Raw genomic sequence first — 15,267 nt, 5'->3', positions numbered from 1 at the left:
AGAGGCATTGCCCCGGAGGCGACACGTACATCACCAAAGGCCATAATAGGAGCACCCACCGGGATATAGACACTACAACACTTCCGCAGACCAGCCGAGGGCACACAAGGGAGTCCCCCCTCAGGCTTAGAAGAGATGGCGACTGGAGAGGGCACGCCCTCCCCAACCCTGATCAGGGACGACCTGAAGTACATCTTCAATGAGATCAAGGCAATTAGGAGAGACATACAAGCATCAATCTGTGATCTCAAGGGCAGAGTAGACAAATTGGAAGACAAAACGGAGGGTCTCGAGAACAATCTAATGCAAATGGACGTCCTGTATATGAAATATGAGGCCCGGCTGACAGACCTCGAAATGCGAATGAGGAAAATCGGTTGTAGAGGGACTACCTGGAAAACAGGGAAAGGCGCAACAACCTACGTATTCTGGGTGTGAGCCAACAGAAGGGAGAATCACCATCCGAAGTAGGACGAAAGGTACAAGGCCTGATAAACCAACTCTTTGCGCTGGAGGGAGGCAAGGCAGTGCAGTTAGAAAGGGCACACAGAGGCGGAGGCGGAGGCGCAAAAGGCCCGAGGTCCATAGTGGTCCGCTTCCTCAGGTACAGAGAAAAGAAGGAGGTTCCCGAGAAGGCAACACGCCTGGGAAATTTTCTCTATGAAGGGGACACCATTAGAGTCTTTCAAGATCTGTCCGCCTTGACGTTGGGCCGTTGCAGGGAATGCTGCCTCTTCACACAATGGCTCACCGACAAGGGCATCAGGTACTGGTGGTCCTTCCCCTTCGCCCTGACCTTTGAACGCGGGAGGGTGGACTATCGAATAACTGGCAGCCAGGAGGCACTCCAGGTCATCAAAGAAGAAGAGATAATGCGCACTCAAGAAGAAGCCACGACAACCCACTCCGAACAACGAGGTCCACGAGGCCAAGTGGCCATGAAGAAGAAAATACAGGGTGGCAAAAAATTCAAGAAGCTTAACACACCCCACACGGGGGGGAACGAGAGGAAGGAATAATGGACAGGGACGTGCAGCCCGGTTGTAAAGAGGTATCCATGAACTCAAACTCCACCGGGGGAGACCTGGTGATACTATAGACAATGGGGGAGGCGAGTCTTCATCCCTAGCGGCGCACCGCAAGGTGGGCGTCTCAGGCAAGACATGGTTGGGGGTGGGGGAGGGGTTGAAGGAAACAAAGCCATGCAGAGGCAGGTCAAGATACGGAAGGTCAAGGAAGGTCAGGTCAAGTCAAGGTCAGGTCAGGTCAAGGTCAGGTCAGGTCAAGGAAGGTCAGGTCAAGGAAGGTCAGGTCAAGGAAGGTCAGGTCAAGGAAGGTCAGGTCAAGGAAGTTGGGGTATCGTTGTTAACCAAGTGGGTGGGAGGGAACATTAGGGGTCTCGATGGTGCACCGTGAGGATAAAGGCTGGGTGGAAGTCCTTAGGATAGGCTCCCTGAACTCCCCCACAAAGCGCTCACTGGTAGGGAGGGAGATGTGGAATTCCGGACTGGACGTCCTCCTGGTGCAAGAAACCCAGTTGATACAGGGGGTTCGAAAGGCGCATCCCTGGGGCACACATTGGCCAGTCCTTCTGGGCATCAGGGTTAGTTAAGAAAGGTGGGGTGGGAATCATACTCAATAGAAAGATTAAGCTGGTAGACTCAGTAGTCTGGAGCCGAGTAGATGGAAGAGCACTGGTGGTCCCAAACTTCCTGGAGCACTCCAAACTAACCATTGCAACAGTCTTTTGCCCGAATGTTGGCCAAACGGTATTCCTGAGAGAAGCCATGGGCGAGATATTTAGATAGGACAGAGGGCCTCCTTCTCCTGGGGGGCGATTTCAACATGTGGGCTGACAGGGAAATGGACCACAGTGGAGGGCAAGTCCCCTTGGGAGGCAGGCCCAGTACCACAGGAGAGGGACTGGCAGATTCTATGTGGGACCAGGGGCTGATTGATGTATGGCGAGACGCCAACCTAACTCTGAAGGGCTATACGTTTTAGTCGGCAGTCCACGGGTCCAGAACGAGGATAGATTACCTATTCATGCAACAACAGCAAATCAGCATGGCGAGTAAAAGCGAGCACCTCGCAATTAGCTGGTCAGACCATGACATGGTGAGACTGGACGTGGTCCTCTCAGGCCTGAGACCCCGGGAATCTATCTGGAGGTGCAATGATCTCCTCCTTAGGGATACAGTCTTTGCAGAGGAAGTTAAGGAGGCTATCAGGGAATTCTTTCGTCTCAATGACACAGGGAAGTCGAGAAAGGTATGGTTTGGGACGCGGCAAAGGCAACTTGGAGAGGCCTCCTCATTAGAGAAGGCGCAGCCAAAAAAAGAGAATTAGGACTCTATTAGCCAGTAACCTCTGGGGGGAGATCCGCACCCTAGAGAGGGTAGAAGACCAGGACTATGCAAAATTGGCAGAAGACCTCGGGGTAGCGAGGGGAAAACGCCAGGAACTAAGAGCTATAGAGATGGTTAGGGTGCTGTCGAGCCTACAGTTCCTGCAACAGAAGTATTATGAAAAGGGGGACAAGGCAGACACAATCCTGGCTGCAAAACTCTGGGGCCAGAGGACAGAGAGGTGGGTGAAGGTGATCTGAGGGGAAGAGGGGCCAAAACACTCTGAAGCAGGGGAAATTGCTGGTGAATTTGCTGCATTTTACGAATACTTATACGGAAAAGAGGAGACCCCTGGCGAAGACATCTTAAAAAGCTATTTGGCCGAGGTTACCCTCCTGGGCCTCCGGGATGGGGAGAGCCTGGAGTTGGATAAGCCGATTACACCAGAAGAGGTCCTGAAAGCCATAGCGGGGTTAAAATGGGGGAAGGCCCCGGGGGAAGATGGTACACGGCAGGGTTTTACAAGACCTTTGCAGGGCCACTGGCACGACACTTGGCAGACCTTTTCTCCCACATTATGGCCACGGGCAGGGATCCCCCTTCGTTCGGGAAAACACTGATCACTGTTATCCTGAAGGCAGACAAAGACCCAGAGAGCTGCAAGTCATATCGTCCTATTGCCCTACTTAACGTGGACACCAAAGTCTTCGCCAGAATTCTGGCTATGCGAATGGAGGGCCTCATGCCAAGACTAATTCACTCGGATCAGGTGGGGTTCTTCCAAGGTAGACAGGGGGCCGACACCATGCGTAAGACTCTGTACCTTATGGAGGCTGCCGCAGGAAAGGGGGGCACCCTGGCCTTGGTGGCCATAGATACCGAGAAGGCTTTTGATCGGGTTGATTGGGACTTCCTATATGGAGTTCTCCAGAAATTTGGGTTTGGCAGTGGGATACAGTGGGCCATTCGGGCGTTATATGCACACAAGACGGCCAGAGTTACGGTCAACGGGAGGCTCTCTAGGACCTTTTCCCTTCAGAGGGGGACCAGACAGGGGTTCCCCCCGTCACCGCTGCTCTTTGCATTAACGATGGACGTGTTGGCAGAGCACCTTAGAAGTACTCCACTGGTAGATGGTATCAGGGTAGGTTATTAAGAGTTCAAACTGGGATTATATGCAGACGATATCATGCTACACCTGAAGAACCAGGTTCAGTCGATCCCTGCAGCCATGAAAGTGATAGAGAACTATGGGAGGCACTCAGGGTTTAAGGTAAATATAGGAAAATCAGTTGTGTTCCCGTTCACCCTAGAGGGGGACCGACAGGTGGGAGAACTGAGGGCCCTGGGACTTCAGATACAACGTAAGGCAGTGAAATACCTGGGGGTCAACATTGTACAACCTGTGCCAGGCTAACCACCCCCCCCTGTTTCATAAACTTTTTGAGGAAATGGAGACATGGGGAATGGGACAGTTATCATGGATGGGGAGGCTCAATGCGGTAAAGATGAACCTACTCCCGAGGGTGCTATACCTCTTCCAAATGCTCCCGATTGGTCCCCCAGAGGTATACCTGAAAGAAGCAAAACGGGGTATCCTGCGGTTTCTCTGGCATGGCCAGAAGCCCAGGGTGGGATACAAGACACTAATTCTACCTAAAGCCAAGGGTGGGGTAGGCCTTCCAGACCTGATGACATTCTATAGAGCCGCACAACTTGGAGCACTGGTGCCCCACCTGAGGGAAGACACAGATAAGCAGTGGGTGTTCCTAGAAAACCAACACCTGCACCTTGTAACAGTGGGAGAATGTCTCTGGGTTCCTAAAAATAACCTCCCGAAGCAAATTAGAAATCACCCAATACGGGGGTGGTCCTCCGAGAGGTCCTGGCCATGGGGGGAAGAGGGGGAGAAGATCACTACCTGGCTCTCCCCGATGAGCCATATCTGGGCACCACCAATCAGGGATGCTATTCCCGGTGTAGAACAATATCAGGCATGGTTCGAAGGGGGATTAACCAGAGTGGGCCAACTGGTGAAAAAAGGGGATTTCACAAGCATCCAAGCGTTCGAGGACGTACTGGGTTTAGGCACAGTGTCAGGGCTGTTATACCTCAGGCTGAAGGGCATACTCACATCAATAAAATGGAAGGAGTGTCTCCAGAGAGACCTCAAACTGGTTGAGAGGGTCCTGGACGAGCACTCAAGATATGAAGGGACTCATCTCCCGCCTCTATGGAGCCCTGCTGGAACCCATGGAAGGAGCCGTACAAAGTCTCCGAACACGCTGGGGGAGGGACCTAGGCATGGTACTGGAAGACAAATTGTGGCGGCAGATGTGTAGGCAGGCTTATAAAACGTCCATCTCTTGTCAGTATAAGTTGCATGCCATAAAGCTGCTGCATCGTTGGCAATACAACCCTGTGCGCCTCTCCAGAATGTTCCCAGCAGTTGATCCCCCCCCCGCCCCCTGCTGGCACGGATGTGGAGCCAGGGCAGACTACTGGCACATGTGGTGGGACTGTTCCAAGGTGCAGGTGTTCTGGACAGAGGTACTGGGGTGGATTAGGGACGCGTGTGGGTGAACGCTCAAGTCAGACCCGATGCTCGTTCTGTTTGGCTTTGTGCGGGGGGGGTAGGGGAAGAGAGATGGGACACTCCCACACCCTTGGTACATTTTCTACTACAGGCAGCCTGCGCATGTTGGGCCAGATTTTGGAAGAGAGGGTCCCTCCCCACAGTGCAAGACTTGTCTTCCACAGCAAAGGATATTTACATAATGGAAAAGATTACCGGCCGGACAAAAAGTCGATCTTGAGAGGACAGATATGGGCTCGAAAGGTACGGGCCCCCCTCAAAAGTAGCCCACTTGGCAAAAGTTATGAGCACTGTTCTGACCGTTAACTGATATTAAGAATAAAAAACATTGGTTGCAAGAGAGTTGGGTGGGGGGAAAAAAGGGGGTAGTATGCTTGGTTGCTCACATTGCATTTTGGAGGGTTCATCCCTCATGTTACTATGTTACTTCACTGCTCGACCTTGCAAAATTTTTTTTTTTAAATATATTTTTATTGGCATTTCTTAAACATTAACTTTGCGACTCAACATAGTCCCAAACTTCCCTTTCCCACCCCCCTCCCTCCCCTCCGGTATTAGTGTCTCTGCGGTCCTTCGAGTCCCATGTGTGTTTCTGATTCAGCTTGTAAACATGTCTAAGATTCGGATGTTATGTGGGCACCATTGGAGCATGTAGTCACTTTGCAGGAATTCTATGGTGTCTCCCCAGTCTGTAGCGAATCTCTGTCTGTCCCCTTGGAGGGTATATGTTATCCTTTCCATCGCCACATATGTCCATATCCTGTGGAGCCATTCTTGCGTGGTTGGGGGGGTCTTTTGTTTCCAATGTTGTGCTATTGCCAGCCAGGCGGCTATGAGGAATCCCATAAAATTACGTTTTTGTGTCCTATTAAGTGTTTTGTCTGTGGGAGCCCACATGCCGCACATCCAAATCACTTCTTCTAGGTTGGCCGTGTCCTTGAATATTTCTTGCATCTTATTTTTGACATCCACCCAGAACTGTTTTAGCTCTCGACAGTCCCACCAGATATGTCTCCAGGTGCCCACTGAGTCACATCCCCTCCAGCAGTTATTTTGTGTTGTCGGGAACATTTTATGTAGCCTTTCCGGGGTGTAGTGCCATTGGATCATCACTTTAGTCCATGCTTCCCTTGTTTGAATTGCTCGCGTCCACTTGGGAATTATATACCACAGGTATGTCCACTGCGTTCTCGGGATTTGTTTTCCTAGCGTAATTTCCCATTTTTTCATGTAGTACCATGTGATGTGTTCTTCTTGGACGTTGATGAATTTGTAAAGGGAGGAGACAAATTTCTTTTCTCCCGTTTGGGTTAGTATGTAGCTCTCAAACGGGGTTGGATCTCTGGTCAGTGCCTTCGTGATTCTGGGTGACATGAGCCAGTGGTGGATTTGCTCGTACTGGTATCTGTCCTTCTCCGTGAGGCCTAGTATATCCTGGCAGTCTGTGAATGATCTTATCTGCCCTCCCTCAAACATGTCGCCCACTTTCGTGCACTCTGCGTTTCTCCATTTCTGGAATGTGCCTTTTTCTACCCCTGGGGGGAAGTCTGGATTGTCGAACATTGGGATGAATGGAGCTGGGTCAATCGTGAGGGTTTCTCTTTTGGTGGCTCTGTCCCAGATGTCCATTGTGGTGCTCAGGATTTCGCTTCTCTCGATGTTTTGATGCCTGTGTGTGGGTCTCTTCCATAATAGATGTTGCAAGTTGGATCTCGCCACTGCCCTGTCCTGAGCCATCCACCATTTATCTGATGTGTCTGTGATCCATTCGTGTAACACCCACAGCTGGGCCGCTTCGTAATATTTCCTGAAGTGTGGGACCGCCATCCCTCCGTCTGGTTTTTGGGCGGTAAGCGCTTGTTGTGAGAGTCTTGGTGTCTTGTTTTGCCATATGTATTTAGTGATTAGTTTTGTGAGTGACTTGAAAAATGATGTTGGGACTCTTATGGGGAGTGCTTGGAAGTAATAGAGCAGTCTGGGTAAAATCGTCATCTTAACGACCGTTATTCTGCCCCACCAGGATACTTTCAGAGGGTTCCATCTGCTCAGGTCTGATTTGACTTGTTCCAGGAGTTTCGTGTAGTTCCCGGGGTATAGGTCTCTTATCGTGGGTGTAAGGGTTACTCCTAGGTATCTCACTCCTTCCTCTGCCATTTGGAGACCTAGATCTTTCGTTATCTTGCGTGTCTCCACTTTGTCTCCGGCCAACGTCCTTACCGACGATTTCTGCTTGTTTATTTTGAGGCCTGATATTTCTCCGTAATCATCAATCAGTTGGATAAGATGCGGGAGCGTCGTACTGGGTTCTGTGATGGTCATCATCATGTCGTCTGCGTAAGCTGCTGTCTTATGATTTAGACCTCCCATTTCTATTCCCTTGACTTCTGGCGTTACTCTGATTTTTTCCAATAGTGGTTCGAGGAATATTGCATAGAGAAGGGGCGACAGGGGGCATCCCTGCTTCGTACCCCTTCCTATTCTGATGGGGTTTGAGAGCTCCTGATTGACTGCAATCCTAGCGGTCGGTGTGTTGTAGATGGCTCGGATCATGTTTATGAATTCATTCCCCATTCCCATTTTCTTGAGGGTTGCCATCAGCATCGTCCATTCGACTCGGTCAAATGCTTTTTCTGCATCTAACGATATTATTGCTGATGGAAGTTTCATGATGCCTGCCTTCTCTATGAGATGTATAATCCTTCTTATGTTGTCGTGTGTTTTTCTGGTGGGGATGAAACCGGCTTGTTCCTGGTGGATTAGTGTGGGGAGTAGCGGCGCCAGCCGATTCGCTAGTGTCTTTGTATAGAGTTTGGCATCTATATTGATTAGGGCTATCGGGCGGTAGGAGCTTGGGCTCTCTGGGTCTTTCCCCTTTTTATGAAAGACCAGAATCTTTGCTTCGTTCATCGATGGGGTAATGTTATTTTGTAATCTGAAGGTGTTGAATAGGGTGGTCAGATGTGGGATCAGGGTTTCCGCATATGTTTTGTAAAATGCCGCGGTGAAGCCGTCCGGCCCCGGGGCTTTATTCTTTGGCAGGTCTCTGATTGCCTTCCTCACCTCTTTTGGCGTTATTGGCGCATCCAGGGCTTCTTTCTCTGACGGGGATATTGTTGGCAGGGAGATGTTGTTTGTGTTTTCTTTGTTCCTTGTTCGTCTTTTATGGTTTGCACCGTTTGTTCCTGCCTTTTGCCTTTCAATTGTCTTGCTAATAGTTTGTCCGCTTTATTGGATTTCATTGCATACCAGTGTTTCGTGTATAACAGCTGTGTTTCTGCTCTTTTAGTTCTGATAAGGTCTATTTGGCTCTGTATGTGTCTGTATGCCCTTTTGATCTTTCTGGAGGGGTTCTTAGACATTTCTTCTCTTGTTTCTTCCAATTTTACTTCGAGTTCTTCTTCCCATTTGTGTGTGATCCTGTCTTTTTGTGCTTTTATAGCTATTATGTGTCCCCTCGTCACCGCTTTGAAGGCTTCCCATGTCGTGCTTGGGGTGACTTCCGGGGTGGTGTTGTCCTCGAAGTATTCCTCTATTTTCTCTCTGATGGTTTCTTTCGCTACTGGGTCTTGTATCACTTCAGCAGGTAATGTCCATCTCCATAGGTTCGATCTTTTCGCAAATTTTGGGAGTGAGATCCACAACGGAGCATGATCTGAGAGCGAGATATGGCCTTTTTCGATGTCTTGTATTTCCCCTACTAGTGTCCCCGTTGTCCAGATATAATCTATCCTGGAGCTTGTATTATGTACATGCGAGTGGTAGGTATATCCTTCTGTCGTTCCTTTGAGTCTTCTCCAGATGTCTTCTAGAGCTAGGTTTTGCATTGCCTTCTTCAGCGCCTGCTTGTGGGATCCTTGCTGGGTGCCTTTGGGGTTCGAGCGATCTTCCATGCGGTTCCATGCCAGGTTGAAGTCTCCGGTCAGGATTATCTCTCCCTCTGCGAAGGGTTCTAGTTTGTTTATTGTGTCTTTGATGAAGCCTTCCTGGCCTGTGTTAGGCGCGTACAGGGTGGCTATTGTAAGTATGCGGTTATGTATCTGGGCCTTCGTGAATATATATTGGCCTTCCTTATCCGTTAGTGTCTCTTTGATCCTTACTTGCAAGTGGTTTGCAAAGGCAAGGAGTACTCCTTTCTTTTTTCCTTCATTGTTTGATTGTAGGATGAGCTTGTAGCCTCTTAGCCTGAACTGTCCTCTCTTTTTTTCCTGTATGTGAGTTTCTTGGAGGGTGATTATGTCGAATTTTTCTTTGTGTAGGAAATGTTCTATTTTCTTTCGTTTCACTGGTGAGTTCAGTAATCTGACATTGTACGTTAGGATTTTCAGCCCCATTCTTTTTGGTTGGTTTGTTGTTTCGTATTATTTCCACCTCGTGGGACTCGACTGCGTTCGTTGATACCGGTTTTGGGGTCCCTTCCCCTTTGAACTTTCCCTTCTATTTTCTCCCTCTCCCACCTCCCCCCCCCAACTTTGTCCCTGAGGAGGGCACTGGGCCCTATGGTTGCTCTGGCGTTGTGCCTTTGCTCCATGCCCTCTAACTTCTCAGGGGTAGCGGTTTGCAGGGAGTCCTAAACCCTGCTTGTGGAGTGGATTCCATGGCCGTCCTCCGGCACGGCCGCGCTTGTGGTCGCCTCCTGCTCTGGCTGTCTTAATTTTGCGGATATTGCCTTCCCCTCCGGGTGGTTCTCTCTCGTGTAGAGGGGTTCTGATGTCTCAGCATTTTTCTGGTTTGCGTGATTGGAGTCTCGTTTTCCGTTTCTCCGTTTGCCAGCCCTTCGGTTGTCTCCTTTGCCTTCAGGGTTCACTATCGTTTGTGGTCTCTGGTTCCTGGTCTCCCAGGATCTTAAGGCCGTCTTCGCAATTCGTTACTCGGTGTTGTCTTTGCCGAATGGGAATGTCCATTTGTATCGTATTTGTTTTTCTGAGAGGATTTTTGTTACTTGACTAATTTCTCTTCTTTTTCTAAGCGTTGATTGGGCTAGATCTTGGAACAGCTGGATTTCTTTCCCGTTCATTCTTATTTGCCCCATTGTTCTGGCCTTCCTAAGAATTTGTTCTTTCTGTGTGTATCTTGTCATGGCCACAAGTACGTCCCTTGGGCGGGATCCGGGTTCGCTTGTTCTGCGGGGCCCTACTCTGTGTATCCTGTCTATTTGGATATCTTCCTCTGATCCCTCCTGTAAGATTTCCTGGAACACTTGTTGTACTGCCGTTAGGAGGTCTATGTCGTCTATTGTTTCCGGCATGTTTTTAATTCTGATGTTCGATCTTCTAGACCTGTTCTCCAAATCCTCGCATTGGGATTCTAGTTCCTGCGCTAAGCGGGCGAGTCTGTCTTGCGCTTCCGCTTGTTGGAGTGCCTCCTCATCCATGTTCTGGACCGTCTTTTCCAGATTGTCTGTTCTCTCTCCGAGGTTGTCTATATCCCTTTTTAGTTCCTGTACTGCTTGCTTCATTTCGTCCTTCATGTTGTCAAATTGCGCCTGGGTAGATGCGATGAACTGTTCCTGAAATTCCTTGAACCAGGATTTCATATCGTCCCTCCTGGCCATATCTGCGTTTTCTACCTGTTCCGGTGTGTCGCCTCCTTTATGTTTTTGTTTGATTGGACGTTTGGGTATCGAGTGTCCCAGTCCCCAGATTTGGGTCAGGTCTTGGTCTTGTCTGGGTTTGCCTTTTTCCGCCACCGTTGCTTGTGATCCACTCTTAGTTCTGGGCTTTGACATGTGTTTGGGCCTCTTCGCTTGGATTTTTTTGATCTCCTGAGTGTGGGCGGTGGAGACGTTTCTTCTGTGGGGTTTTCTGGGGCTTATGATTCGCTTCTGAGATTCCTTTAGCGGGGTTCTCCTTAGTGGTAATTCGTTTGTGTTGGATGCTTGTGGAGTTCTGCTTTCTCGTGTTTCCCCGTGGTCTCTGCTTCGTTTTTCTTTCTCGGCTTTTTGTTACTTGCCGGGACCCGGGTTAGACCCTGCCTGATGGTCTCCCCTTTTCGCGTTTGCGTTGTGTTTCTGCTGTCTTTTGCTAACCCGCTTTTCTGCCTTGTGCCGGGGGGGGAGGGTCTGCGTGGAGGTTCCCTATCTCCCTCCAACTTTGGGTGTTGCACGAGGATTTGTCTCCCCGTCTTCCCCCTGCCTCGACGTGTCTTTCTTTTTTCTCTGCGCTGGATGGGGTGGGGGGTCCTCGTTGCCAACGACTTTTGTGGGGATATCTCCTTCCCACTTATCCCTCTGCCTTCCCCCCGCCTCGTACCTTTGATCCATTAGTTGCTCCGGGGGCTCTCTCGAGGGTCTGCCGTCCGCCTCTCAGCCGCCGCGGGCACCTCGCTCCCTTCGCTGGGCTCGCTCGATTCCTGATGTGGGGGTGGGTCTCGCTGTCTGGTCTCGTCCTTATCGGTGTGCTTCCCGCCGCTGTGTGCGGCGTCGGATCTGGGGCTGATCTTGCGCTTGCGGGGTGCGCCGGTTGGGGAATTGGGGAGCTTGCTTCGCTCCGTCTGGCTGTGACCCGGCTGGTTCCCCTCGTTCCGCCCGGGCTGGTTCTTTCGGCGGGAGTCGTGCCCCTTGGTGCGGGACGATTCCTTGCTTCGTGCGGGGGAGGGGCGGGTCCGGGCCGGCGCTCGATCTCTTTTGGTGTTCCCCACGTTCCGTTGCTTGTCGGAGGGAGGTTGTTTCACCTTCCTCCCTATCTGGGGGGGGAAGTCGCTTCTCGGGTGTCTCGGTAGGCTCTCGAAGTGAGGTGCTTAATGTTGCGGCCCGAGCCGGGGGACGGAGCTACGCTCACGCACGTCCGCTCCGCTCGGCCGCCATCTTGGACGACCTTGCAAAATTTAATAAACAGAAATGTAAACAAAAAAAAAAACAAAAAAAAAAAAAAATATTCTTGAGTTTTTCTGGTTCCCCCCTAAGGGCTGTTTCATATATTTAGACTCTTTCTTAATGGATTTCCACTTGTTTTCTACAGGAATTACATTTTACAGGATTATTATTCAAGCAACAATTGTGAAAAAGTGCTTTAATAATAACTAATGGTGGAAAATGTTGCTGCTGTATGACTTGCATGGCGGTGCAAACATCCTATCACCTTATAATGCCATTGCAGGCAAGGAATCCTTTTGACAGTGCTTTGATCTTAATATTTACATTTTGGACTGTTTCTCTTCTTATATTATAAATGATTTACGACTTTGGTGCAAAAAACGAGGCAAAAACACATTGAGACGTCACAAAGGAAAAAAAAATTACAAATCTAAAAAGCAATTTTCTCAGAACTTGACGAAACTTAAGCAAAGGTCAGCTGCTGGCAGTTTCAGGGTTTAATAAGAACAAAACTCCACAGGTTAGCTCCCTAGACAGAGAAGTGATACCCCAAAGCAGTACTGAACAATGTGTAGCAACTATAAAAGATAAGGAAGCTGTAGAGTGAAATAGTCTAGCTGGACAATACATTGTGGTCCTGAAATAAAAAGAGCAATAGCGCTGTCTGACCTATAGTCAATGTTTCCATCTTAAATACGACCGTCTGGCTATTCTGAAGGAAATGACTCTTTCCCACAGAACATTTTATCTCTTGCATTTAACTCCAAACAGCTGATGCAAAGCTCTTTAGTGCCCTGAGCATTTGACTGCTTATGGCAAAGTTAAAGAATGATCACAATCCCTTTCATTCTCACTCTCACCTTATCCTTTGCCCCACTCTCAAACCTCAAACTCCTGCCGTTTCAAAACTACATACTTCCATCATCTATGCTTGCAGCACAGCGAGCTTGCCAAAACAAGCATATCTGTAGTGATTTAGGTTTTGGAAAGGTCTGCAATTACTGATATCTTGGACCATACTTCATCCCAGAATGCGACTATTTTTTTAAATTTAATATACATATAGCCAAGAATTGTCTTTGCATATTCAAACAAAACGCACACAATACATTTACGAAAAAAACCTCTATAAATAGTTAATCTACAATCAAATTCTTCAGTTCTATAAAAATAGTCATCAATATTAATTCAGTACTACTTTAAAAACGATAATAAATGTATTCAACATATACCACTAGATAGTTCACTTAGAATATTCATACAGTGCAAATAGAATTTAATAGTATAATACTTAAAATGAATTTCATTCCCATCCATAAATTTGCTCCACATATAAGCTATATCTGTCGCATTATTATAATTTCAATATGACTTGAAATAAGAAAGCCGAAGCTTGGCAAGGCTTTCGCAGTGCACTAAAATATGTTCAAGTGTTTCGATATTGGTATTGCCACACAATCGCCAGAGACTCCTACTCCAAGTGATCCCCATCCGTGCACCTCTGATATCTAAGACCTCCCTAACATTAAACTTTAGGAACAGGTACTGTCGCACAGTAGCAGCAGGTATTGGGAGCAAAACTACTATAGGTGGGCACTCCCATCCAATGCGTAAAAATACCCAGTACTCTCCATCCCACATCCAGGGCACTTAACCATTGTGTTACTTATCCATTGTGTTAAAGACATGTCTTTAGTTTAAGGTCGGATATGGGATCCTTTTGTAGCTGTCCTTGCGTGCAGCAGCGCTCAAGATGCCTTAGAGCCTTGGTCTTGCGCTTTATAAATCATTGTACAATACAATACATGCACATTTTGTAATTGCATTTGGGGTATACCAGAATTGCACATCATGTGTATTGTCTTACAATTTTGGTCTATAGTTTGGAAACACAATCTTTGCATGCACGATTATCAAGGTCCATGTAGCAACAGGTATAGCTTGCCTATTTCACTTTAGGGACAAGTTGGGTGATTTTACCAGCACTCAGAGCTTGTATGTAGGAGAGAGGGGTCAATGACACCTATCTGTGTTAATCAAACTGCAGGATTGCTTTTTCTGGGCGTTTCAGTGGAAACCTAGGCAACCACACATGGGCGGCTGTCCTCAAACTCACGTACCAATGGAGTTGTATCAGTGATTTACCCCCAATCTCCATGTATTCCTTCAGTGAACTAAATCTCCTGCTCAGAAATACATCTTCAAGTTTAATGAGACCCAACTGTGCTAGACCAAGCATTACTCCTGGTTCCTGCGTTAATGGTAACTCTTCAATGTTATCCAGATATAAACGAAAACAAAATGCCATGGGAAGAGCTAATTTTACATTCATTCCAGCACAAGGCAAATGACAGTGTTATGTGTATCAATGGCAGTGATAATATGCTTGTGTCATGCAATTAAAAGCACTCTGCAGGTATTCTGGGAGTTTTCATAATTTCTAAAATCCAATGTGAGGCAGTTTTGGATGCAGAGAACCAATACCCTAACGACTTTGAGCAGAGAGAATACATTTCTAAATCTGAGACATTGCTCTCACCTACTGATTTCAGAAACATATCCAAGTTCATTCGTATTGTAACCCTAAACCAGTTGATTTGTTAATGTGCAAATATATCAAAAAGGCTGCTGTCAAAGTGATGTGTAAGAAAACATTACAGTTTAGGTAAAATGGTCATGCTAATTATGGAGAATCTTGCCATTAGACATGTTTCTTACATTTGTTGGCAATTTTTAGATCTTAATGATTATATCCAATTATTGAAGAAAAAGGTGTGTAGTTTAATGATTGTAATAAGGCATAACCAGCACCACTAGCAGGGTTAAACTGCATGCCACGTTCCTCTACACTGCAGCCTTCCAGCTAACAAAATACATATCCTGTAAAATAATTGTCCTTACCTAGTAGGCATCGTCTCAAAGTCCACATCCAGGAATTGTTCATAGCTACACACAAAACTGTCCAACCAGAGCTTGAGGTAATCTGGGTCTCTCTACAATAAAAGTGAAAAGGTGATCAATATGCTATATTAACTATGCACCATAGTATAGTTAATGAAATGCCAAAGCTAACAATGCAACATGTAACAACTGCTTTTATTTACTAAAAAGAAAGAAACCACACACTTGCAACAACATAACTTGGGTTAAATGACACCTTATGAGAGATCCAAGATGGCTGGATCACAGGGTGTTCCGATCCCACAGGGCCAAACAACGAAGCAACATTTAGAAGCACGTCCTAATCAGCGCGGCAAACAAATGCGTAGTATGCAGCTGAGGTAACAGTGGTTTACCGGGCCAGCAGTGCAAGCACTCCGGGACAGTAGAGAGAGTGAACAGAGCCCAGCAGCCAGCGGCGGCCTTTGCTGTCGGGCTTGAGAGAGGGAGAGGGAAAGTGAGCAGAGCCCTGCAGCTTCTAAGCGGGGCTCAGGAGAGAGGCAGCAGGGTCCGGAGCAGCATAGCGCAGTGGAGGGGGCTTTCTCCCTGGATGGTGATGCCGGCTGCAGAAG

General features: G+C 47.9%; 1 protein-coding gene across 2 annotated transcripts in view; it reads right to left on the bottom strand.

The window, feature by feature from the left end:
- NBEAL1 (neurobeachin like 1) overlaps window positions 1–15,267 on the bottom strand; it is a 2,018,929-nt gene that overhangs the window by 1,772,262 nt on the left and 231,400 nt on the right. For both annotated transcript variants that reach the window (XM_069615520.1, XM_069615521.1), the window contains exon 3: window positions 14,657–14,748. In XM_069615520.1, coding sequence (XP_069471621.1) covers window positions 14,657–14,748 — 92 coding nt within the window. The remainder of the gene's footprint in view (window positions 1–14,656; window positions 14,749–15,267) is intronic.

The sequence above is a fragment of the Ambystoma mexicanum genome, chromosome 9 (genome assembly GCF_040938575.1).
Source record: "Ambystoma mexicanum isolate Mex_15411 chromosome 9, UKY_AmexF1_1, whole genome shotgun sequence".
NCBI lineage: Eukaryota > Metazoa > Chordata > Amphibia > Caudata > Ambystomatidae > Ambystoma > Ambystoma mexicanum.
Note: the sequence above shows the minus strand (reverse complement) of the source record. Positions and strands in the feature narration are given on the sequence as shown.